We start from the raw sequence: 25,335 nt of genomic DNA, 5'->3' as shown, positions 1-25,335 counted from the left end.
AACGCAACATATTGGAGTATGCAAAAAATGGATGTGTAGGGCTGATAAACTGACTGACTTGTTTTGAATTAAATTAATGAAGGTCTCCCTTTCTGATGACTTACTGAAGTAGTTTATACATCAATGGCAAACATTGCGTGGTTATTTAAACAGCTCAAACTGGCTGATCAGCAATACGCTCTTTGTTTTGAATGTAAGGAACAAACCTTGAGGTCAGTTTTCTGTTAGCTGAGAGGTTACTGAAAAAGCCTTAACCCAGAGGCTACCTCATTATTTAAGGACTGTATTTAAATACCTCTGCTAGGTCTTCTTTGAGCTTGTTATACCGTTCCACATTAAAATGCTGTTTTTTGGATTTCCGATAGAAGTAGTGGAGGAACTGCCGGTCTTTAGCGTCAGGGTAAATGTAGTCCTGGTGAAGAAAGCAGGGCACATATTTGGGGTTAGCAAGGAAACTGGGTAGAGGTCAGAAGATTATCGACACACACGAGCTTTCAATAGAAATGCAGTCTGTTTCAGGAAGATTTATCTAGTTCGACACACACACGTGTTCTGTTAAGAGGTTACATATGAGGTTATGCCCTTAGAGGTCATAAGGGCCTTTTAGACACGTGGTAGGAATCATTTCTATTGCATCTAAAGGAATTTTCAATCATAATAAAGACATAGCGTGATCTTCGTGACTGCAGCCGCCGGAGTCAACGGACTTCCAAGGAGTCAGGGAAAGTTCAACTACTACGTCTCAAAGACTTACTTGAAAGTCTCAAGCAATGGCGCCGGCAGCTGTTCAAAAAAGCCAAGCAGTAATCTCTTTATCTGCTCATATACAAAAAGCAGGAATGCCTCAGCCCTTCTTAAAAATCAGTGAGACGGAGTAAAACTCGCACTTGGAGCCAGCTGTCCATAAAACCAGACACATCTCCCCTTTTCACTGAAGGAACCCGACGTCTCATGGGCTCTACAGATCCACTGGTATTATGGAAGGAAGCGTTGGCTACTCCTCCACATACCTCCATAACAAAGAGAGTTTTGTATCACAGGTGCAAATGGACATCGAGATGTCCACTTCGGGAGTAAAGTACAGAGCTAAAACAGGAAAGAGAAACATTCCTCAGAGTCTTACAGGATTTCAGGACAAGTCTGTATTGTGCAGCTCAATTAAGATCTGTTTTTTTGTTACTCAGCAAAATTTTTTCATCTGAACAAAGCCTGTTTCCTGCCCCATTTCAGCTGTCCTAGATTTACCTCCATTCAAAGTCAAGGAAAAGCAGTCAGACTGTGAAGAACAAAGCAATAACGTTTTTTCAGGCACTAAAGTAGGTATATTTCAATCACGCAACTGCCAGATTCCCAAACCGTTTGGCACCCTGCACCATTTATATGTAACCTCCAGCAAATAAAAGCTACTGTTCCGTGATTTGCTTCCTGGCCTGCTGTAAGGCAGCGGTCGCTAACTGGCACAGCACTACTAGTTGCTCTCCCTTTAAAGCAATGAGCAAGGTGCCGTTTACTATTCAAAGTGATCTACGAAAATTTAAAATAGAGACTTCTTTCAGTGCTTTTCATTCCCTAGGCTATGAAGTCTTACAGAGAGTAGTTCTGCTCAGCAGCTGGTCTGCAGTTCACATGGAACTGTACCTGGCTTGACTTTGCATAATGTAACGCTCGTATCCAGCCCCATTAGGGATCAAACAAGTCCCTATCTGATGGGCAATGCTACTTACTGAATTATATTTTCATCAGAGCCCAAACATTGTGATTTTCAGAGTCAGTTTTCCTCCTTTACCATACTTTACTCCACCTCCTTTACTCCAGACATTTACAAAACGAGGACTTACCTGTTTAGTAAGAACAAAGTAGGCATAGAAAGCCATGGCACTCCCGTAAGTGATGAAGTAGGTGACTGGCTCCATGATGTCCCACGAGTAGACCCACCACGTGAGCCACGCCAGCGCTCCCCCTTGGGTCGACATCAGAGCTAAGCCAACCCACAGAAGCCTGGAGGTCTTTGCGTGTGCGCTGTCCGTGATTCTGGCTTTCATCTAAGGAAAAGCAATATAGACACCCGTTCAAGCAAACAGGAGTGCAACTGATGAGCAGCTCCTCAACTATGTTTTCGCCTGCTGGGCTAGATCCTTTCTCAGGATCTCTTACTGACTCCTCTTACCGACTTAACCTTGCCAAGAAAGAAAAGGATTGAAATTCAAGGGTAGCCAGATCTCCTGGCTGTTGCGCACCAAGAAATGCTGCTTTTCATCTCCCCTTCCCACTACTAGGGATTTATGTCTACTGGATTTCCATTTACCATTCAAGGCAGCTCTGGTTAACGCCGAGGCCAGTCCTCACAAAGCAGGTCTGAAGCCAAGGAAAAGTTTGTCCACTTCGTCAGGCTCTTTCTGGCTTCCTCCCCTCGTGCTGGGTTAGCTTACCCTGCCCTAGATCAACATTCATACCTTCCCTCCTTGGATTATGGCAACCATTAGTCCCAACAATTTGCCTTGCTGCCTTGGTGGTACAGAAAACCCTAGCCTAAGCCACAGGTGATTTCTGCCTCACTATTGTTTTTTCTGTAATGGGCATTCAGAACGCATAGAGCAACAGGTGACTAAGAGGACTTTCAATCCCAATACTAGCCATGCTGAGGCTTGTTCACGACAGCTTTCTCCAGGCGTTGTGGCTTCTACCCAGGGCACGTACGTAACAGGAGGGAAAAGAACTGAATTGAAAATAATTTGAGTTATATTTGAATTGACCCTCCTTTGCATGACAAAAAAGCCGGACACACCCTAGCCATTCATGCTGATTTTTTCTATCAGAGGACTTAGTCCTGATGAAAGGAAATACTTCCGAGTTCTTAAAAAAAAAAAAAAAAAGAAAAAGCAACCCCACTTTCCAACCTGTTCAAGAGGCAGCAGCTCTTCTTTCAGATGGTCTAGTTTCTGTAGCAATTCTCTCTCTTTCCTGATCTGGTGATCTTCTAAATGTAGAGCCACAAACAGTCTGTGAACCAAGGATTTGACATCTTCCATTTCAGTAGCATGCTCACTACTCAGCTTATCTGAAAAGAAAATGTTTGTCATATAAAACATTTCAAGAACCTACCCTTCTTCATTCTCTCCCCACTCCAACCCCAAAAAGCAGCAGGACCATCCAATGGTAAAAAAAAAAAGATATTCCTTTCTCCAGACAGGTTCCTGTTTTCTGAGACTTCCCGTGCCTTTCACTAGATGAAGTGAGATAATCAGGGTTATTAAGCATCGCTCTTACCTTTTACAGGAGGTGACACACTGTATGCTGTGTTGTTGATAAGAAGTTTAAAGTCATTCATCAATAAGACCTCCATCAAGGTTGCATCAGAGACCTTGCTACCATCTGCAGAAGAAAGATTTAAGTTCTAAATGATTTATCATAAGGAATCTTAAACATGAGCTGATATCCCTTTGGAAAAGTGCTAGAGTTCTTTATTAATAATGTTTGGAAGGGAACTGTACTTCTAGTAAATCTGGTAACTGATACTAAAAAGTAAGGAGGAACACATCAACGCAGAGTGTGTGCCTGAATGCTTTCTCTAGCAGCGTCATTCGGACTTGCCGCTACCATGAGCGGACTTGTATTTTCTTGTGGTACAGTTATTGACCCATTGGGAAGGGGAGGGCAAAGGAAAAAGAAGTCTTGCATAAAACAGCAACAAACTGCAACACAAAGATCTGCATTTTTGTTTCTCCATCCACACACAAGTTTGCGTCTTCACTAGGACAAAGGGTTTGGGAATATTAAAAGACCTTCAAAGGCCTCACCTTCAGTAATAGATTTATGTCTTTCTTTAAACAAGCTCTTCCAGTCAAAAGGACCTATTCTTGTCAGTAGTGGTGTTCAGATTTTTATTAACGGTACTTGCAATCACTGTGTTTCAATATCAATTGTGACTGGGAGTTAAGAAGTAGATAGCTACACTGTCCAGTACAAGGCAGCCCAGAAACCACAGAGGCATTAGTCTAAAACACTCTGGGCAACCCTTTTCTACTTCTCTTTTTATGCAAAAATTTACATGAATGCTACCCCATCAGCAACACAGAGAACAGGCTGAGAAAAAAAAATCCTATCTATTTTCAATGACTCAAAATCAGAGACAAGGGGGCAACTGTGACATTCAATCAGGAAAGCCAGTTGTTGAAGATTTTATCCTGCTTTTATATTTGTTCCTTCTTTTCACTCCCTCTCTACCATTTTTCTTTGCCAAAGGCCCTTTCACCCAAAACGCAGTATCTGTGTCTGCTTAGGGCTTAGAAAAGATTTGCCACTGGTAGATGGACCACAACTTCAATATATGAACAGGCTCTCATCCAAGAGCATGGACATACTGCAGCCCTTCCCAGGGCATTCTCAACACAGCACATCTTGCAGGATCAGTACTCTGGCAACATCTCCCATTTCTTGAACAACAGGAAAAACACTTGCATCCAAATGAAAAATGGATCCCTTCCTACTTTACATTCAATACACAAAAGCAGATGTAACCTAAAACCTCTGCTGAAATGTAAAAGATCTGTTTTGTCCCATCTCTACTTTTTGTTTCTCTGTTTAAAGGGGCTTGAAGTTTGTAAATAACCTCTTTTCCTTAGTATATTACTACTCTTCCTGCCTGCCTGCTTTCGTATCTCCTCTTCATTTCATCGTCCACCGCACCCAGGACGCAAAGGAACACATCACATCCCACGGGGAGCTGAAGACACCGAAAAGGAGTTCCCGGAGTCCTTAGCAGCAACATGTAATGGTGGACCCCCAGAACACTCGCTGGCCCATGTCCAGCAGATCCCAGATCCACCCAGTAAAACCAGCCCCCACAGGGGGTTCAGGTGGCCCAAGAACGCCCGGAGCTGCACACCATTGCTGCTGGACACATCGCTGTGGCATGGGGGGTTCAAAAGCCACAGAGCAGCTGCTCCATGGTAGCTGTTTGACCTCCTCTTCATTTCCTATACATCAAAAGGGCATCGTCCCCTGCCCCTGCCAAGGGGTGGGCAGCGGTGGAAAACAGCAGCTTTACTCCTGAGATGAATAATGATCAGGCTACAAAACATGAAGATTTTTGTACGTAAATATTTGCCACAGCGCTACTGCCCCAGCTCCTCCACCTGTCCCCACATGCCCACTACAGAAAGGCACCGCAGATAACCCCACACCTGCAATTATTTATTCACTGGAACTCTGTTCTCAGGCCCCATCTGCTGAGGCTCCGACTACTGCGCTCCATGAGCTAACACACCAGCTGGCTCCCCGACCCACTCTGTGTGGGTAGCAAAGCAAACCTGGAAGGCTATCAGTTTCAATCCAAAATCTGAAATTTTAATGTGCCCATCCACTCATTTCTTTTTTTCGTTTTATTTTTTTTACAGCGTAATAGAACATCAGAGCTCATTTGCATGTAAATTATTAAGGTGACATTTATGAAGTGACATTTAAGCAAAAAATGCTTTTCAAAAGAAGTGCCAGACAGGCTTTTTGTTCTGGATGTGATACAACACCAATTTATTAACCTGTCCAACCTTTCATTAACTGAAAAGCAGAAAAGTTTGGGGGGAAGGGAGGTGTTTTGTTTTAGAAAATTCCCCACAGGCTTTCAGCAAAAGGCTACTTTCCTTCCTATACCTAAGCACAAGTGTTCAAATGTGGACCAAGGGCCATTTTTTGCCTACAGAAGTTTTGCAGGACCAAAATCGAATCCACAGAAAATGAAAATGAGTCATCATACATAGCGCTAATGCTTTCAATTAAGGTTGGGTTTCATTTAATGGCTAAATGACACAGAAGAAGTGTCTGCACTAAATCACGGCTTCATAATTTTTCTTTAATAATAAATGTTTAAATTCAGCTCTCGGTACTTGACCAATAGTTTCTCTTTACAGTATCAATTTCCTAATAAATTAAACATCTAAGCTGTTCTCTAACATTACAATTGCCCAGCACTTGAAAAATACAGAGCAGAGAACTGTTTAACAGGCATTGTTTTAATCAAAATGGACAATGTTTCTATTTCAAAGTCGGGGGGGAGGCGGTGTTAAACAGATGAAAATGGCTCAAATTCCTTTCCACTTTGGAACCTGCTGCCCGTCCATGCCAAAAATGCCAGACTGTAGGTTTCTTAGGGAAATTATCTTATGCTTCACAAGTGACCGATATTTGCACTGCAGCAGAATGAGTAGTTAGCCTTTCTTGACATACCACAGAAGGAAAGGATTCAGAAGTGAATCACGAATACCTCTGCCATGGATGTCTCCGCACAGATAGCAGTGCTCAGAGGTTAACTGTTCGCTGGCGCATGTTCTTAGCTAGCCCTGCCTCACCCCAGTAAGAAATCCTTTTTAGTGAAAACTTCTGTGTTAAGAGGAAGGCAAGCTGCTTCCAATGTCCATTTGCTACAGTGGCTTCTGAAGATACAAGTCTCTTAAGAAATTATCTTTTTCAAGAGAATTTTCTACCTCTGCTGCCTAGCAGACATAGCATTTAAAAAAAAAACCACCACAACAAAACACCAGTCCCAAAGTTCCTGTGTACACCAAGCTCATGCACACACTGGGATCCACACAGATCACATCTCCATTGCTCTAGAGGATATAAATATACTGCTCTATGGGGTATTTTCCTGGTTTACTAAATGTGCTCTCAAAGGCAACTAAAGCGGCTTCTCCTAGATCTGTGGCTTCCTGATCCTCTAGGAGCACCAATCTATTTTCAGTTTCTTTAAAAGTCCCTGCAACCCTCTGCAATATCAACCAGGAAGAAAGGGAACATTACAAATGCACCCAGTTTTGAACTTTTGGACCAACTTTCCTTGACGCCCTCCTTTCTTCTATTTATGTGTTAATTGATGGAAAAATAAATCTTTCTACAGGGATGTAGCTATCCTTTTTTTTTTTTTTTTCTCCTTACATTCTTTCTTTCTTTCTAGGGGGTGAGAGGGGAAGGGAAGAAATAGATGCTTTTAGTTAGCCAAATTCAAGTACCTATTCTACCAGATTCTACCACATCTCAGTTCTACTTTTGAGATTGAGTCCTTCTCTAGGACCAGGACAGGCATCGCAAGACTTTCAGAGTTGCTGTGGAAAAACTACAAAGCACTGCCAAAATACAAACCAAGTTCTCTTGGAAATAAAAGGAAAAAAGAGCTTAACTAGCTGGATGTTAGCTTTTATCAACAGGCAGACCAAAGAGACAAAACACATGAAAACAGTGAGCACAGCTTGAGAAAATGACCTGAAGACTTGGGACAACGGGATAAACAGTATGCTACAAGGACGAAAGACCACATCAATGCTAACACATCAGTATAGGTTTTTCTTTTCAACCCAAGGGCCCCAAAGTAATGTACTCCAGCTGATGAACGAAACCTCCCCAAAGTCTCAGAAAGCCACCCTTTATCATTGCACGCAGTATCTGGTTGCTTAGCTCTTAGTAAGTTTTCCGTATGAGTTCAAGTTTGTAGCGAGGCAAACAGATTCTTCCAGCTCCGGGTAACACTGAACAACTGGCAGACATCACATTAAAAAGCCCGACTGGTTGTCTTTAAGAATGACCATGGAGGACAAGGAAAGAAAAAGATATCAAGGAAACCAGAGGAGAGACACTTATTGAAAGACAGCTTTACAAAGAGAAGCTACCTGAAAAAGATAATAATAATAATAATCACTGCTGGGATACAGGGAAGATTACAGTAACACGTCCAATTTTGCACTGTTAATCAACCATTCCAAGAGGACTCAGATATTAGATTTGAAACACCAATAAACCCCAGCAGTGTTCAAGAACTACTCCAACAGCAACACTGCTAAACCTGATGGAGGACTGAACTCGTGCTTCAGGAAAGAAGTACAGTCCATTTGAAAAGGAATGGATTCCTTTTGAGAAACAACAGAAATGCAAGATACCTGTTGTAAAGACTTCCGCCCTCTCAATTCCTTTATCTTCTCTCTGCACGTCCTGCAGGAATGCCCCTACCGTGGTCACCACTGGCTTCACAGTGAACCGACAGCGTTCGCTTCTTGTGGGCAGCGTAAGAGTTATCACAGGAAGACCGTGTCTGTAATTAATAGTTACTTCTGGGGAGGCAGAAACGAAAACTAAGTGAAAAAGTCATATCGTAAGTTGTAGTTTAATTTAAAAGCTGTTTTGAAAACACACGATGAATAAAGAAAACCACACAAAACATTCTAGATTTCTTTAGTTAATATAGTACTTCTATTTCTGGGATATATATATATATAGATATACAACATGCAACTAACGTCATCTCACCTGACTCCCACAAAATAAATGAAAAGTTTGTTGACATTGATGGAAGGGGGAAAACCCACTGGGCGAGCTTACCGTCAGATGGCACCAGCGTGCTGTGAGGTGCTCCTTCCCGGCCCCTCCAAGCTCCGGCGTGCCTCCACAGCAGCACCTGCAGCAGGGACACAGGGAGCTTGCTTTAGAAAGGTTAGGAGGCAAGATTTGTCTGGTCAAAGGCAGTGCCCAGCCTGTCACGGTCATCTGCTTCTGTGTGATCTGACAGCAGAGCTGTCCTTCTGAAGAAAAACCCCTCGCCTACCCATTTCTATTTAAAACATGGAACCATCCTTACAGAAAGCATAAATGTTGCCAAGGGTATTAACGTATTGCCCATAGTTTAACTTTTTGTCTAGCATGGTGTGAATAACTCAAGGTAAAAGGGAAAGGGGAAGGAAAGGAAGGGGAAAAAAATGCGGTGTTTCTGAAGCGTTTCATGCAACTTCTACAGTAAGCCCCCTCCTCTACCCCAAGTGCCTGAAGGCAGAACTGTTCTGCAGCAGTTCAGGGTCCGCAGTATAACTTAAAACAGTGAATTTTTTTACTGCCAAATCATAAACAGAATGGCACTCTTCATAATCTCAAATAAAATAAAAGCCAATGCAGACTGAGGTCACTCCCCTTTGCTTCGTAATTATATATCATATACCAAAAGTTAACTATTGACATTCATGGTGCTAAAAGACAGTAACAACAATGCAGCTTGCCAAAGTATGGAAGATTTATTTTTGTTTTTATTTTTTAAATCTGAACAGCTGTTTCAACTGCAGCTCAGATGCTGCCGCAACTAACAGCACCACCAGCCTCTGGTACCGCATCGAAGGAGGCACACCCAGATGCAGTCAGTATCCCCTACACCCTGGGGCAGCGCTGACAGCAGGTTTTTGAACCTGCATGGTCGCACTCCCAAGCCTGTCCCTTCCAGATACATTGGTGAGAACCATCAAGACGCTTCAACACAGCCATGTCAAAAGAGAGAAGACAAACTGCTCTGATTAGACCCGTGTACTTAAAGCAGTCCAGCCACGCTGCGGAAGATGCAACTACTCCAACGCAAAAGTACTCTGCTTCTACAGCTAGTCCCTCTGCACAAGGAGAGGAACAATTTTGTTGCAGTGACTCCCACATTACTGCTATAAACTAAAGCGTAACAGGCAGAAGTAGGAAGGGAAATCACATCCCTGACTAAGCTGGTTACAAAAATTGTGCGTGGGCTGGACCAAGGCATGGGGTTTGAAATATGATGGCCGGGGGAAATGCAAACTAATGTGGGGAGAGATGACAAGGACTGATTCTCCCTCTGGTGAGCTTTATAGCTCATCTTTCTGAAGGCCACAACATTTCATAGTCTGCAAGCTAATCTCCTTTGAGAAGGCAGGAAAGGAAAGCTACAAATGCAAGAGGCCTCTGCCCACTCAGTATGCCAAGCACTGCTCACCATGTTCATGTGATTTATTTGTTTTTAAGGAATCACAAGCTTGACAGTCTGGATAGGAATATCCCGTTGGTTAAATAAAGAACTCACCTGTAAAAAATAAATCTGCGTGTTTCAAAGAGGCTGACCTTACCCTAGCTTTCTACTTGGAACAAGCACTTTTCAGGATTTAAAGAAAATAAAATTAATCACGCTGAGAAATTCGCGTGTTGTAAACTTCAGGCATCAAAGGCACTCAGAAACCTAGGTTAAATAGCAAAATACCTTAAACACAAGAGCATTATCAAAAAAAAAAAAAAAAAAAAAAAAAAAAGGATAGACACTAGGAGCGCAGGAATGCCAAATGGCCACCCAGAGCTAGGACACGTGCGGGAACTTGTTTGTTTCTCCAGCAGAGCAAGAGACTTTCCCTGGAGCAAAGCAGGACACGCAGCCCGGCTCAGCAGTTCTCACCCCATCCACAGGGGACACCTACACCCACAAAACATTTAGTAGGGCAACAACATTCAACACGCGATCTGTTTTTCCACAGAAGACCCTGAAACACATCGATCAGAACAGTCCACGGTAATACTCAATAGCCTTGAATCTAAGAAAAACTGTCTTATTTGTTTCTTCTGAGGGATATATTTAAGGAACTAATTTTTTTTACAGACATCTGATATGTAACTTTGCAATTAATATTTAGACACCTATCCTAAAACGTGCCTCAGGCACGGAGCTGCTCCATGCTTGGACTGGAAGGTTCCTTCAAATTTTTAAGTCACAGATTCATAGAATGGTTTGGGTTGGAAGAGACCTTAAAGATCATCTAGTTCCAGGCCCCTGCCACAGGCAGGGATACCATCCACTAGATCAGGTTGCTCAAAGTCCTGTTTTGATGAATTTGGCTATCTACTTTGCTTATGGAGGAAACAATGCATTCAACAATTAATACATATGAATATATTAAAATATTTAGATGTATTAAATATCTTAATTTAAAATATTTATTATATTAAATTCCATTTATTGAAATAAAATCTTTATGGTATTTAATTCTATTATTCTTTAGACTTGGACATTTACCATTCATGATCCATTGAAAGAATCTCTATATACTGAAGCTTTTTTTTTTTTTTTTCTTTTTTAGATTGTCTGTTAATGCAGCCTACCCATTAAAATCACCTGCAAAGAATATGTGAAGTATAAGAAAAGCAAAAGCCACTGACCCATGGAGTTGAACTGAGTTCCAAATAATGAACTCTTTCTATACAAGCTCTAGGCTGATTAGCCGGGAAGTGTGAAGGGCTGAGTTAACTTTCTCTCTCTGTTTCCAGATTTAAATCTCCATTTTCAGTGAAGTTATGAAACCGTTAGCTTGCGCCCTACAGCTAAATCACTGGGCCCCTTTTGAGGTGCTTGGACTGCCCCTACCCTGCCACTGGGAAAGAAATGAAGTTGGCAACGACCGCAGGTAAAAGGAAGACTTGAGCTGTGGGACCAAGCCAACAAGACTGCCCTCACAGTGACACCAGCAAGAGCTGGAACAGAAGGCATGTGTCCTGAATTAACTGCATCACGATTTTGAGATACTGTAAGGAGGACAGCATACTACTACCTCTTTTATATGCCAGTACACGCATCTCTTGGCTAATTCATGTAACCACACAAATGCTAAGAAAAGCTATTCTACATCTTTCTGCAACTCGAACACACACATGGCAGGACATCTGGCTAAAACACCTCTAATACAATCACAACTATGTTCTGGAATCGGGCCAAAGGCTTGTGAACAGCATTTAGCTGTGAAACACCCTTTCTCCCTCAGCTATATTTGCTTCTTAACATAAAACACCTGGGAGCAGCAGGCAGCCACAGTGACCTAGATCTCTTGACTCAGTTCAAGGCATGGACTCTGGGAGTGAAAACTCCTGAGAATTTGAGGCACAGAGTGATAATTGTAATAAAAATAATCCAATACATTCCGTTAAAAACCACCGGTTGGTGTAAAACAGAAAACAGATATCCACTTTAAAAAAGTACTTTCTCTCTTAAGGGTACGTTCTTTCTCTAACAGGAGAGAAGTTGCCGCTGTTAAAAGTCAGAGTGGAAATTTCAATGATCTGGTTTACAGCACAGCTTTAGGGACTAATGTAGCAGCATAACTGAGCTGGAAAATTAAGCAGCCAGACATGGCGGGTGGGAGAGACAGGAATAGCAATACTGCATTTTTCAATTTTGAGTGGCAAACCACTGAACCTACCTACATTGCATTTTCTGGAGTTAGCTGTTCCAAATAAGCCATCTCTTATGATGTTGAGTGACTGTTGCTGCAAACTGAAGCTCAAATTTATGTGTGACCAGTTATGTGTAAGAAATTAGTATCATCATCAGTATATGAGGTGGCATGAAAGCCTCTGATCTTCCTCAGCACTGCATATGCAAACAGAAACCTCATCAGGAGCCATAACTTCTGTTCTGTGGAAAATTGTAATGTGAGTGGGAAGGGAGAGAGCAAGAAGTAAAAATATTTTTCTCATGAAAAAGTGACCTTGAAAAAGGAATTCTACAAAAAGATGTCATTCGGAGACTTTCTGAGAGCATGGAATTATCTTTTGACACTTAGTTGATTTATTTCAATTTGACTTGCCATACCAAAATGTTGTAAAAAATCTGAACCAAAACGCAGCTAGCCAACAATCACATATTTGGAACTGTTTTGACTTTGCTTATGTAAATCTCAGAGGATTCGGTAGTTTTGGTTTGTTATTTCAACAGCAAAAATGATGTAATGCTCCTTCAACATTCAAGTCCCCATTAATTTGCATTTATTAGTGGAAAGCTTTTCATTCCAACCAAAAGACATAGTCAGCTTAACTCCGTCTGCGCTCTTCTTGAAGTGCCATGCAATACTACAGCTGAAATGTTATATTCCTCCAGTGTGAGATGCTGTCGATAATACCTCAAGTCAAACTCATAAGCAGCCTTCACCAAAAATTATTACCACAGACTGTTACTATGAATGCTATGGTCTCTCATATTCTCATTTCTTTCTCTCTAAGGCAATGATGTGAATCTGAAATAGAAAAGCACAATAATAAAACACACTACTCCACTAAGCGTAAGCTTTTTACCCTTATTTTAATTACACTGCAGCAAAACACACTGTAATTAAAATGTATCTTGCAGTGTGCTTTTCAACAGTAATATAATGGTACAGTTTTTCCCTCGGCAGGAGAGGAGAGCTCAGTTATCTCTTGGAGGCTTTGTCCAATACCTGGTACAGCTCCCTTCACACAGCTGCTGGAGGACTGGGGGAAGGGAACAGAAGGGAGAAGAATTATAGGGGAAACTAGTAGTTGCAGTGCCTAAAAATGAATTTTGGGGTCTGTCTTTCTAAGTGTCACTAGATAAGCCAACATCCCCAGTACGCATCGTTCTCCCCACATGCTGATCTTGCCCAGCCTATGAAGGAGAGGGCAAGACAAGTCACCTCTCTAGATGCTGCTTGCTTGTCTGGAGCAGGAGGAAAATGAGGGCAGGTACGTGTTAGCCACTGTTCAGTCAGGGGCACGTACTATAAATAGTTATTTATATTTTCCATATTGACTTATATGTTTTTCCATCTCTAATAAACACACCTAGAAGTTCTCTGCATATGAATGATGTTGGCTCCCCTCTGATTCTCCAAGAGAAACAAACCAAGCAATTAATTAATTATGGAGTAACAATCTGCAATTTCAGAATAAACTATCTACAGACATTTCAGAAAGGTTTAAAACCAAGGGAAAGGAGGAAAAAAAGCAGGTGCTGTCACAGTCTACTGAGTTTGCAGATCTTGCACAACCAAGATTACCAAAAATGAACCGATATTCAGGCCAAGTTTACAATAACTACACATAAGGTATTTCCCTTTTTAAAATGAGTCACCAAGGCCATTTCTGAGATATCTGGTGTTAAATTTCTGTGCCGTTTTTATAAGCAATCCCACATGATTAGGAAAATAAGGCATCAGGAGCCCTAACAACCTCCTACCATCGTCTTACAAGTGCCCATTTAAGCTACAGAAATGCCTCTCTCACTAACTTTTCTGTAATTTGTCTTCGCTTATGCTGAAAGGATTTTTATTGTTTCTCCACTGGTCCTAGAACTGATTTAGATGATCATGCAACAACAGCCTCAATAAAACAGCAGCTTCAAGGCACAGCAACACCTTCTGGAAGCCCAATTTAAATTACGCAAACAAAACCCCTGCAACAGACATCACTCATTCTGCAGTGATACCCCTATACCTAGTAACAGTTTCAGCCAGGGAAGATACTTCTGACACTTGGGAGTATTCAGGATATATTTCTCTTTCCTAGAGGGGAAAGGGGAAGAAAAAAGACAAAAAAAAAAAGACAGATTTTCTTATTTTCCTGAGACGCAGCTTTCCTGTCTCAATGTGGACCATGCGGTGGTCCCAGCTGCTCCATAGGGCACTACCCGAACTGCACTGCAACATGTAAAGTTCAACCCTGCAGCTTATTCAAAATCCATAGTATTTTTTAACCCCTTCCTCAGTACAAATCAAGTTTAAAAAGGTAACCAAGAGGTCTCTTCCAGCAAAGCAGTAGTTTCAACATGAGTATGCATGTTCTGGTGATCTTGAAGACGCAAGAGCAATACAGCATTCATGCGACTTTCCTTAATAAATTAAAAAAAAAAAAAAAAAAAAAAAAAAAAAAAAGAGCCCAAGCAATCAAAACTTTGGTTTCACATGCCTGTTGTTCTTTGTGCCTTTATCATCCCTGATGATCTTTCATTTCCTGCCTCCGCTCAGGCTCCGAGTAGATTTAGGCAGCCAGACAAACACTACTGATGACCAAAGCGACAGCTATGATGAGAAGCACATCGAGGCGACTGGCCACCAGGAATCTCTTTTATGAAGGCCCAGCTGGTCAAACCCACCACTGCAGCAAGGCTTCGCCAGGGAGACCTTCCACCCAGCCTCCGCTGAGCGAGTGCGTGTCCTCCACTTGACTTGGGCTCGCTATTCTTTTGTGCTGTCTCACCCACACTCTTCCTCTCCACATCCCCCCCCTCCACTCAGCACGTGCAGGTAGGGGAGAGAAGCTGTTATGCAGCCCCTGCAAGTCATGGATGATCACAGCGGGCAAAGTCCCTCTTCTCACATTGTATGTCACAGAGGATATCTGACTCTCCACCGGGCAGCTGAGGATGCAGAGCTCTGAGTATCTAGGGCAGCACCTAGATTTGCATCCGTATGGGTTTTATGAGCCATAAAAACAGATCCTGAAAATACTGACATTTAAAGAAGGCTAAAATTAAGCCTCGCTCTCCTCAATCCAAAAGCATGATTTCAGTAACAGTGATCCCTCACCGCAAAGAAGCAGCACCAGGAAGTGCTGAGGAGATGAGAAGGACAAATCTCCTTCCCTTCCTACAAAGAGAAGCAGAACTAAAATCTCCTCTGCGTCTAAGGTTTTACAGTACTGGAAATCTTGCATCTTCATCTGGTTTCAATGAAGTCCAGTTGTCTGAAAGTTGCTGTTCTTTTCAACCTACTTTATTTTCAGAACGGAAGATGGGACGCAACACCTAGAAGGAGTTTGCAAATCAAAGAGAGGTAAGACTTTGAGAGGGAGGGATTATAGCGTGAAAATGTATTTGTGCTTTATTAAAAGCAAAAGCAAGCCTACATTCGAGAGCTGTGCCATCTGTTCCCCAACAACAGTCTTGGTCAAAAAGATTAATTTGTCAGCGCAGACAAGATTTTGAATTTGCCCCACAGAATGGATCTTTGCTCTTGTGCCATGCCTTCTGGACAGGCATCCTGACCTGGGAAATGTTGCAAGATTTTACTTTAAGGGTAACAACAGTGACTTTGCTTTCAAAAATATGCTTATAGTATATCTCATTAGATAAGAAAATGGGCTTGCTGCGTCTTTTCCTACAAAGGCCTTAGGAAGAGCATATCTTAATGCACGCAGCTGCTTTCCTATCTCTCTCAAAAAAAGAATGCTCAAACTCATCTCTAGCAATAACACTAATTCTTCAAATTGCCAGCCAAGAAAAAAGCTTGTTTAAATTTCAGTTGCAATGAGATAACAGAAGAGAGGTAAGGATGCAAAGTCAGAGGAATGCACTTACAGGTTTGCCAAAGTTACAGCCAGCTCTCGCTTTTCTCTTACAGAGGTTTTTCAGATTGAAAGCACTGGGCTGGCTGTAGCACGCAGGAAAAAGATGATGTAACTCAGAAAACAGAACTGCTTGTCAACCTTTTCATTTAGAACGGACACTTCTATTTAGTATATAAATAACCCTACCCCCCAACACAACAAAAACAGGTTTTTGCACCTACAAGGATGCACTTCTATTAATTTTTATGAGTATCGTTTTCCCAAGGCTTTTCTTTATTCAACTGTGCAGATTTCAAATGCCTTAAGGCATTTACAGCTTGGCTAATGAAGAGAGTGCTTGGGAAATTTGATTGACTCAGGGCTTAGAATAAGTATCTGACAGATGCGTGCAAAAAGGTCAGTCAGAATTATCAGCAGTGGAGAAATTCCCAGCAATGGCTCTCACCCAGCTTTTCAGCAAATTTTTTAGCAGGTAACATGCTGCAGGTCCGCTCCGCCAAACAGACCTTGGAAAGGGAACCAGCTGCGCAGCTGCTGAAACGCACCGGGCAGGGAAAGCTGGCTCTTCTCCACAGCATCCACAGCATTCCCCACTTAGCCACCTCTCCAGCAAGTCGCTTCCATCGCCATCTGCTGGGTGCGTTTCCCACCTTGTCCCCTCTAAGACCTCCCTAGGGTCTGACCACAAGCCATGAGGAACCCCAATACTCTGCAAAATCAAAGCAACCGTCTCCCCTGTTCCACTGCCCCACCTTTTTTTCTTCCCTCTCTAAACAACTGCACCATTCTTATGGACTAGTAGTAGTAGTGAAATTTTGCTCTCTCTTGAAGAGCATTTCCCCACAGCTAGCAATTTCTGCTACCCAAACACCATCATCCCAAAAGCAGAACGTTTCTTGGCAATGCAGACTGTTAGCTGCAGATCCAGAGCCGCCTGCACCAGCCTGTGGCCAGCTCTGTGGGTCCGGCTTTGAGAGCGGCAGAGCTGCGGGCAGAGCACCTTCCCCTCTCACTTGTTCTCAAACACTCCCCGGGTCACCTCGGCACAGAGGATGCCGTCCCAGCAAGAAAACACAGACCAAGAAAAACTGCACTTGACTTCAGCTGGACCCGGAGGATTCATTCGATTTGCCCACCCATACTGAGCAAACAGGCTTTTTAATTAAATAATTATTATTTGGAGGGGCAGGAAAATGTTAGGCATCAAATCTAATGCAACAGAGGGCAGTAACAGAGAGTAGATACTTAGTCTTATGGCCCTGTCTGGCTTAGTCCCAGTATAACTTAGAGCAAATCTAGGTTCAAGTATCTGAATGTTGCACTATTAGAGAGGTTTCTCCTTTTTCTCCTGCCACAACATTTCCAGGAATGATTTGTCTATATAATTATTTTAACATAGCAAACCATAAAAAGACGTTTTTATAAACACCTCCATATCTCTGTTCTTTAATCTTTTTTTTAAAAGGTCTGAAGTTAGACCAGCCCAAACACTTAGGAACGAGTGTTTTGCACAGGTAGCTGTAAACAGGTACTTTTCCAAAAGGAAAACACAGATTTCTTTTGATTGCTTAAAAAAAAAAAAAAAAAAAAAAAAAAAGAGAATAAAAAAGGTAGGAACAGAAGAGCTGACAGATTAGATCAAATCAAAAGCCTTTCTCTGTTAGCGGTTGCTATTAGCATGTAGATACAATGATTTATATCCACTGCAACAGACAGTTATAAAGTAATTCCCAAAAGGAACTTAGTAGTTAGTTTATATTGCAGCTTCATATGCTGTTACACTCTTGTGGATGCTCAAATTACTTCCAGGGAGTGCAAAATATATTTTTTAGCCTTGTTAGAAAGTAACCAAAGAAAACAAAGGCATAAACAGCCAAGTAAACAGAGAAGGCTAATCCTTTCCATTAAAAGCTTCTGATGAACAACATTAAAAAAAAATTCTAGAGCAAATACTATAAGAACATCCATAGCCAGTAACCAACAGCAAACTTAAGATAACAATTTAATAGAAACTTCAGCAGGTTTTGTCAGAAACTGTAGAGCTGCCATTTAATAGATCCTGGCAGCAGGAAAATACAAAATAAATTAAAAAAAAAAAAATTGGACAAAAGCAAAGAAAGTAAACATTTCTAAGCAACAAGATCAAAGGGGCTACTACAAACGTATCAGTACCAATGTGTTTAAGAGCTTCCAGCCTTTATGCACACTTCACGGAACAGCTGCAATAAGCCAGGTTTAGCAACACTGTTGTAGCAACAGCAGCACTTCACTTGAGAAGACAACTTTGTTCAAAGTCCCTTATCTAAGGTCTACATAAATATTTTTAAAACCGTGAAACTCGTCTTAAGTAGGCAAGCTTACAACCATCTATTTGCTTTATTGGAAAAGAGATTTTCCCGGGAGAAGCAGCTTCAACAACGTTCCTGCTAAAAGGGTAGCCATATCAGAGATGCCTAGAAAATCCAGCCACTGTTCTGGCATGAAACAAAACACAGCCGTGCTGTTGAGCGAGCAGAGGCCTCGTTAACCCAAGAGTTCAGCAAAAGTCCTGATGGGCATGTCCTGGCACTTCAAGACTTTTGTTTAAGGACCTATCGCTCTCAAATATATTCCTGGACAGAGGTCTCAAACATTGCTACTGCCCAAACAGACAGGCCAAAGTGTTGCCAGATGTCAAGAAAAAAACATTTTTGCTTTATTTTCTATTTTTCTTTTGGAAGTCTATCTTCTCCCATTGCTGTTCAAGAAGAGATTTTAATCTAAAAACATCAAATGGCTGTGGCTTTGCTGATGCTGCCCACTGTCAGCAGTTTCAGCTGTTGACATCAGTGTTTTAAAAACATACCTTAGCTGAAATAGTGACTCAGTGAACTCATTTGCAACATTCCTTATCAAATCCAGCACAGTCTGATTTTCACCTTCTTCCTACAGGCGTAAAAGTACAAAGCATACAGAGAGCAATGACATTTGGAAATCAACAACCAATACTGGCTGGGATACACTGAGCTATCGCTCTGCCCTTCAGTCTTTACTCTGTACAAGGAGCCTGTACATTTATACCTTTCTATAGAGCAGGCAGAGCAAACACAAAGACTAAAGGTTTCCTGTAGAGGTTTCTAATGGCTTTTTCTAAAGCTTATTATCATGAGAAAAACAATTAAAATCAGTACAAGATGAAAGGCTCTGTATGCCTGGGATGGTCCAGCACCTGTGTTCCGATGCGCCTGCCGTGCCTCCCAGGGGGGCTGGCAAATCTGCGCGTTAGCTGCTCACTTTTCACCCCAAAGCCTTTGAACTCCAGCCAGTTAAGAGGTGTTCTATTTCCCCTTCCTCTATTAACTCACGTAGGGCATACATTTGAAAGACTGAGGCAACAAACAGGGCAAGAACCTGCATGCTGTAAACGCAGGGTTTACCGAGTGTTTTTAGGAACCCCTTTTAATGCTAAAGCAAACAAGAATTTAATGCCACAAAGAACTAGCAACCAACAGGCAAAAGCTGCCGCTGCTCTTGTCCTCAGGCCCACAGTAACATCAATATATATTGGATGTAGTCATCTAGTCTTCCAACACTAGCAGACTGCTATAATGCAATGATTATAAGGCAGAACCTCTTACTCAGCTCCATACTTAGGGGTACATTTAAAGGGAGCTGCCATCGATGAATCGGACTCCTGCAGACAGCAGAATCTCTAGCCTGCAACACTGACAAAAGTCTGTTTTAGGCTGGCAAGTCTTCTCTAAGCTATCTCCAATAAATCCTCTCAACTTTTTAATTAATCAAGTGAAGTTTGCAGTTAAAGGCCAGTTTTGTCCCCAGACTTGCTCCTAATTGAATGGAAGCATATCATTTGGGGAAAGCATGACTAAAAGAAAACTCTAAAATAAGGTAAATAAATGCTGCAGAGTGCTCTGTGTCAGGCTGCCATGTGTATAGCCTGTAGTGCAGAACAAGCCACAACACTGACCTAGAAAATGAATGGTCTGTGGTCGCTCTATTCACACCATCCCCAATGTGCACCCAAATATTTACAGAAATTCTATGTAAAGTCAAATTTCAAATGACTTATTATAATTATTATAGGTTTGACATACTCATGATTAATGCTTTACTACTCAGAGCAAGCAGTGGAACATACAAACTTCCCACATTCAAAAGAACTAAACAGTTTTCAGGTCCTAATCTTGGAATTTTAAAACACGATCACTGGAAAATTAAAGTTACTCCTTCCCTCTGTTATGCAAATGTGCATATGCAAAGAGATTTCCTACTAGGAAAATATTCTGCCGCTATGTTTTGATATTAAGAATCAAAGAATACCAAGTTTGTCTTATTTTGTAAAGCATTACGCATATGCAGTTTGTGCCGGAAAAAAACCGAGGCGGAGGGGAAGCCAGAAGGTATTCGAACACGTTGCATCCAATTTCTCTTGACAACAGCAAAGAAATTAATCCTTAAAACACTAATACAGAGGGACAATCTACATTTTTTGATACACCAACTAAACTATTTACTGGAAAGCTGTTAATTGTAAAGTGAAAAAAGTATATAAAATTGAATTAAAAATTACACTTAGCCCTTAAAAATTATGGATCCTATTTCTCCCTTTTATCAATTTTGATCTGAAGAAAGATGTGGAGTACAGACTACAGCAGCTGCAAAAACTCTTTGCTCTGAAGGAATCTGAAGTGTCTTCACTGCACTTCTATCCTCATAAACTGATTAACAAGGCAGCTCCATATTATATATCTCATTAACCAGCACTTTTGAATTTCCAAGTCACCTAAAATTTTCCAGGTGAAGTTTCTCAGTTCATCAGGGGCAATTCAAAGCCTTAGTAACTCTGCCAACAGAAGAAGAGGGGAAAAGCCCCATCATTAACATCCCCCTTTAGGTTAAGACTATCGTGCAGAGTTATGGACAATCTGGCTTTCTCTTTTGCTTCTGTAGTGTGGTTTCCTATAGGAACAAGAAACATAATCATGCTGCACGTCTGCCTACCGAAGTCAGCTTCCACTAAGATTTAAGATTATTTAATTACACAGCTACCACTCACAGTCAGAAACAGTTGCTCAGAGATCCGACAGCCTACATTCCCTCCTCTAGGATGCATAAAACAGTAGCGCTTCAGAGATGTTAATTTTAAATTAAATATGATTACAGAGAGGTTACTCAAAACTGGCAGCTAACATCTGCTCATTCTTGGCAGCAAGGCTTGCCACTCCATACCACCAAAACAACAGAGAGGAGCAATGCTGTTAAGGAGCAAGGGTGAGCTGTTCCACCTCAGCGTGTTTACCCTGTACCCTTCTGACAACAATTAACTTGTATTTAGAATTTGTCTTATGAGGAGCAGCTGAGGGAGCTGGGGTTGTTTAGCCTGGAGAAGAGGAGGCTGAGGGCAGACCTTATTGCTCTCTACAACTACCTGCAAGGAGGTTGTAGCCAAGAAGTGACAGGACAAGAGGAAACCGCCTCAAGCTGCGCCAGGGCAGGTTTAGGCTGGATATTATGAAAAACTTCTTCACTGAAAGGGTAATCAGGCACTGGAAGAGGCTGCCCAGGGAAGTGGTTGAGTCCCCATCCCTGGAGGTATTTAAAAGATGGGTAGATGTGGTGCTTAGGGACATAGTTTACTGGTGGACTTGGCAGTGCTAGGTTAACGGTTGGACTTGATGATCTTAAAGGTCTCTTCCAACCTAAATGATGCTATGATTCTATTCTATGAATAGTTTTAACATGTTATTCTGTGCATACGGACAAAAGCATCCCTAACCAACTGAAAAAATAATTTCCGCCTCTTTATCTCTAACAACGTGGAAAGACTGTCATCTTCCATAAAGGTCCTCAGGAGCTTTACCTCCAGAGCAAGCGATGGAGCACTGCAAATATAGCTATTCAGAGCCTGTGGTCACTCACGAAGCCTGAATGCTGGCAAGGTAAGAGTGCTGTGGGCCCTGTATTTAAAGACACAGGGAGTGTGGTTTCCTATAGGAACAAGAAACATAATCATGCTGGAACAATCCAGTTATAACAAAGATGTTCTCAGAAACATGGAAAAGAGGTGCAATCCACTCTAAGAAATCACTCTTTTGTACGAAAATGGCCTTATAAACTGCTCAATGCATACGCAGGTACTGCCTCTTCATATTTGATGCACTTTTCAGTCATTCTTCCTACAGTCCTATTGCAAGCTCTTCCCAGTTCAATCTGCCCTCGGCCAGGGACAGCACAGACTGTTCCCGGAGTCTATTACAAGAGCGTGTCTTTCTTATCTCAGTAAAGGTACCAATTTTAACATCCATAAAAGCGAAAGAACCTTGCTGACGTATTCTCTGCTATTTTACAGTGCAGCAATTTTCACCCTGCTGGCAATGGAAGCAGGTGACCTGGAAGTCAGACCAGGTGGGAATTCTGGTTCTGACTTACTGTGCAGACTTGGCAAAGTCACTCACATCCAAGTTTTCAGATAGGGCACTAACCTCAAGGTGTTTAAGCCTGGCATCAAGCACCCAAAAGTTACCACAGACTTCAACCTCAGTCACACCTGCCTTCCAACTGAGCACCCCAAATCCATGTGCATGTCATAAAATGTCAGGTTATTCAGTCTCTAAACGTCAACTTTACAGTGGAAATATAGCTATAAGACTTCCAGCAGATCATGGAGCCAAACATAACTGGCTGTAACCTATAATGCTAGAGGTTAACACACTTCCATGTGAGGATGAGATTTAAGGAGACCTCTCTCATGGATTTCTATCTAGCACAGAGCGGGCTGTAGTAATCAAAACCGGAGATTTCCATATGGACACTTAGCGGGGTTTGTAATACATTCATCACTTGCAATGTTTATGTTTCATTAGAGGATGTAGAGCTCCTGAGATGAAGAGATTCAGTTGAAAGCATGCATTTATGCATCATGTTTTTATATCAGTGAGACATAACAGTGTAATATCTTCCTTCAAGTTGTAGTGATGTCCTCTTCAAAACCTTTCCTTTAATCTCAAAATGCACGTGTACATGTGTGTTACTCTAAAATATTTTTAAGAACTTTCTCCAGAAAACAAAACCAATCTGATTTTGTGCTACAGGTCATTACAGTTGTCCAGATTTACATCTCCATTAATGGATACGCTCACTGATAATATTCTGTATATGCAGCTTTGCAGGAAAGTATAACTGTTTCATGTGTATGGAAAACAAGGCAAGACAACATTCCTGTTTTTTTTATGAGAAGTAAACAGCCATCTTCAGGTTTTTGGTAATAATATTCTTCAAACTACAAATATTGATGTTCAAGATTTACTTTTTCAAAAGAATAAAGCAGATAATGTACTCAATACGCTAATGGCTAGCTGAGTGGAACTGCAGAATGCAAACCAATAAAAGGTCTAGTCATAAATGCCTATCACAAGCAAAATGTTGATGAATTTAGAGGAAAATGCAGAGAGCAGAGGAGAAATCACATACAGATCCACTGGTAGCCCTCAGTGTGGCTGAGAGTGACAGAACACCACAAACAATATCTGAATTAATTCTTTCTTTCTTTTTCTCCCCACATTTAAAATGCCATGAATAAAAACTTACTTTTTTAGTTAAGGTTGAAAGTTCAATAGCCAACAGGTATGCACGTTAATTTGTTCAGGTAGTGCCCAAATACAATATCCTATATATAAGTAAATTAAAGTTCATGTAAACAACCACACAAAAATCAATCCATGTCTTTGCCGTAATAAAAACTGAATATAATCAAATATCTTATTTGATCAGCTAAATAACACATGAGGACAGCAAATAACTCTCGTTGTTAGCTTTTATCTTCACACATTTTTATTAGAAAGAGAATTGCATAAGAAGTGGCAAAATCTATTAGTACTGTTTATATAATTCCCATACACATGCAGCCAAGAGTGTAACTTTATTTAAACTGCCTCAATGCTATTTCAGCTCAGGGATCTCACAAGCAATCAAACAGAGCACAGAAAGGCAGGAACACTTATTTCCACAAAAACGTACTTGTTTGGGGGAGGCAGAACAGAGAAACGCATGCGTAGCACTGCACCTCAGAACGGAGCCGAGCAGCGCCCAACCAGCAGAACCAGTGCTCTTTTCCCAGGTCTCTGCAGCACACTCTGGGATGTTATGTTGCAGGGTCCAGGTCTTCCGCACAAGTAAACAACCTGCTGTTCTCACCAGAAAATACACCTCTACCATCTAAACAGAAGCCTAGATTCCAGGGAGAAGTTTTCTTAGTGCTGGCTGTCAAACAAGACAAACTCCCTAAATTCTTGCTCTGTTTAGCCCTGTACACATTTTGACCGATAGCATTTCCATACATCACTGTGAATGCTCTGCCAGAGCCCAGCCTTTGTCAAATGGTGAGTAGCTGAATTCCTTTCCTTCTGTTTTGAAATCCCAAGCTGTCAGCCACAGGTAATTTCCAGGCAATCAGTAAAAAGTCTCTAGCATCATCATTTTTAAAAATTGCTCGCTTTTGTTTCATAATTAATGTCCTACAAGTAAAAGCAGAGCATTCACATGTAGGTGAAATGGTGTCAGAAGTTTCTAACAAAACCATTTACTCTCTTTAAGGGACTTAGGGGCTCAATTTTTTTTCCAAGGAAAGGGAGGCAATGTCAAAAGCTAAGTGTTACCTCTAGAAGATTAAAGCAACAGATCAAGGAATACTTATTAGCCAGAGTTTCATGTTAAATGGCAAAGGTCACTCTGTAGAGAGTCATACTCCTGTTCTGCCTAGAACCAAGATAAGCACCCCAAGCCCTGAGCTATGGCAAAAATGACATCAGGGCACCATCATGACCTTCAACAAGCTATTTCATATATATATATCCTTCCTGACCTTGGCCTAAATTAGAAAAGCCTGAAAACCAGGTGGATGTGGTCAGTGAACTCCCCAGTTCATTTCAAAATTTTCTTCTGGTAAGGAACAGCAATATTATTTTGGGTTTATCCAACTCGATCTATTTCTGGTTTGCTGCCAAACAGTGCTCATTATTTGCAGAACCTTAAAATTTGCCTTCCATCCTCACTAACTCGAATCACATTCTGAAGCCCACAGGAAGGAGAAAATCCTGTGTCCACTAAGAGCGAGGCAACCAGGGCAGAGTCACCCATGCGACTGCATGGGGCTGCCGATCCTCGCCAGCCAGAAAGAGCAGCTGACTCCTAAGCAAGACTTCCTGAATTTCCAGTAGCTTTGCATGGGAGTTTGTTAGATGACAATAAAATTGAGCAGTATCAAGAGAGGACTTGTAAGCAAGCCAAGAGCTTAGGAGTCTGGGGATTTGTTTTTAACCAGCTAAACACCTGTTTTGGTAGTGATGGTAAGCAGCTCTCCCCCACTCAGCCTCCCAGCTTTCCCAGGTGGTCTTCCAGTGCCTGTCACATCGGCAGAAGATCCTCACTTTCCTATCATTTGTGTTATCTCCA

The 25,335-nt window shown here is 41.6% G+C and overlaps 1 protein-coding gene across 3 annotated transcripts in view; it reads right to left on the bottom strand.

Annotated features, from left to right (window-relative positions):
* MCUB (mitochondrial calcium uniporter dominant negative subunit beta) overlaps positions 1-25,335 on the bottom strand; it is a 51,830-nt gene that overhangs the window by 904 nt on the left and 25,591 nt on the right. For 2 of the 3 annotated variants that reach the window (XM_087736576.1, XM_087736577.1), the window contains exons 2-7: positions 8,365-8,440; positions 7,926-8,096; positions 3,268-3,372; positions 2,898-3,058; positions 1,839-2,042; positions 296-412 (exon numbers count right to left, since the gene is read on the bottom strand). In XM_087736576.1, the coding sequence (XP_087592702.1) occupies positions 296-412; positions 1,839-2,042; positions 2,898-3,058; positions 3,268-3,372; positions 7,926-8,096; positions 8,365-8,440 (834 nt within the window). Of the gene's footprint in view, positions 1-295; positions 413-1,010; positions 1,087-1,838; positions 2,043-2,897; positions 3,059-3,267; positions 3,373-7,925; positions 8,097-8,364; positions 8,441-25,335 lie in introns of all 3 variants that reach the window. The other variant, XR_015699684.1, reaches the window with a different exon arrangement.

The sequence above is a fragment of the Nipponia nippon genome, unplaced genomic scaffold (genome assembly GCF_047370975.1).
Source record: "Nipponia nippon isolate SJK-2023a ecotype South Korea unplaced genomic scaffold, ASM4737097v1 scaffold_6, whole genome shotgun sequence".
NCBI lineage: Eukaryota > Metazoa > Chordata > Aves > Pelecaniformes > Threskiornithidae > Nipponia > Nipponia nippon.
This window is presented reverse-complemented; position numbering and strand designations above follow the sequence as displayed.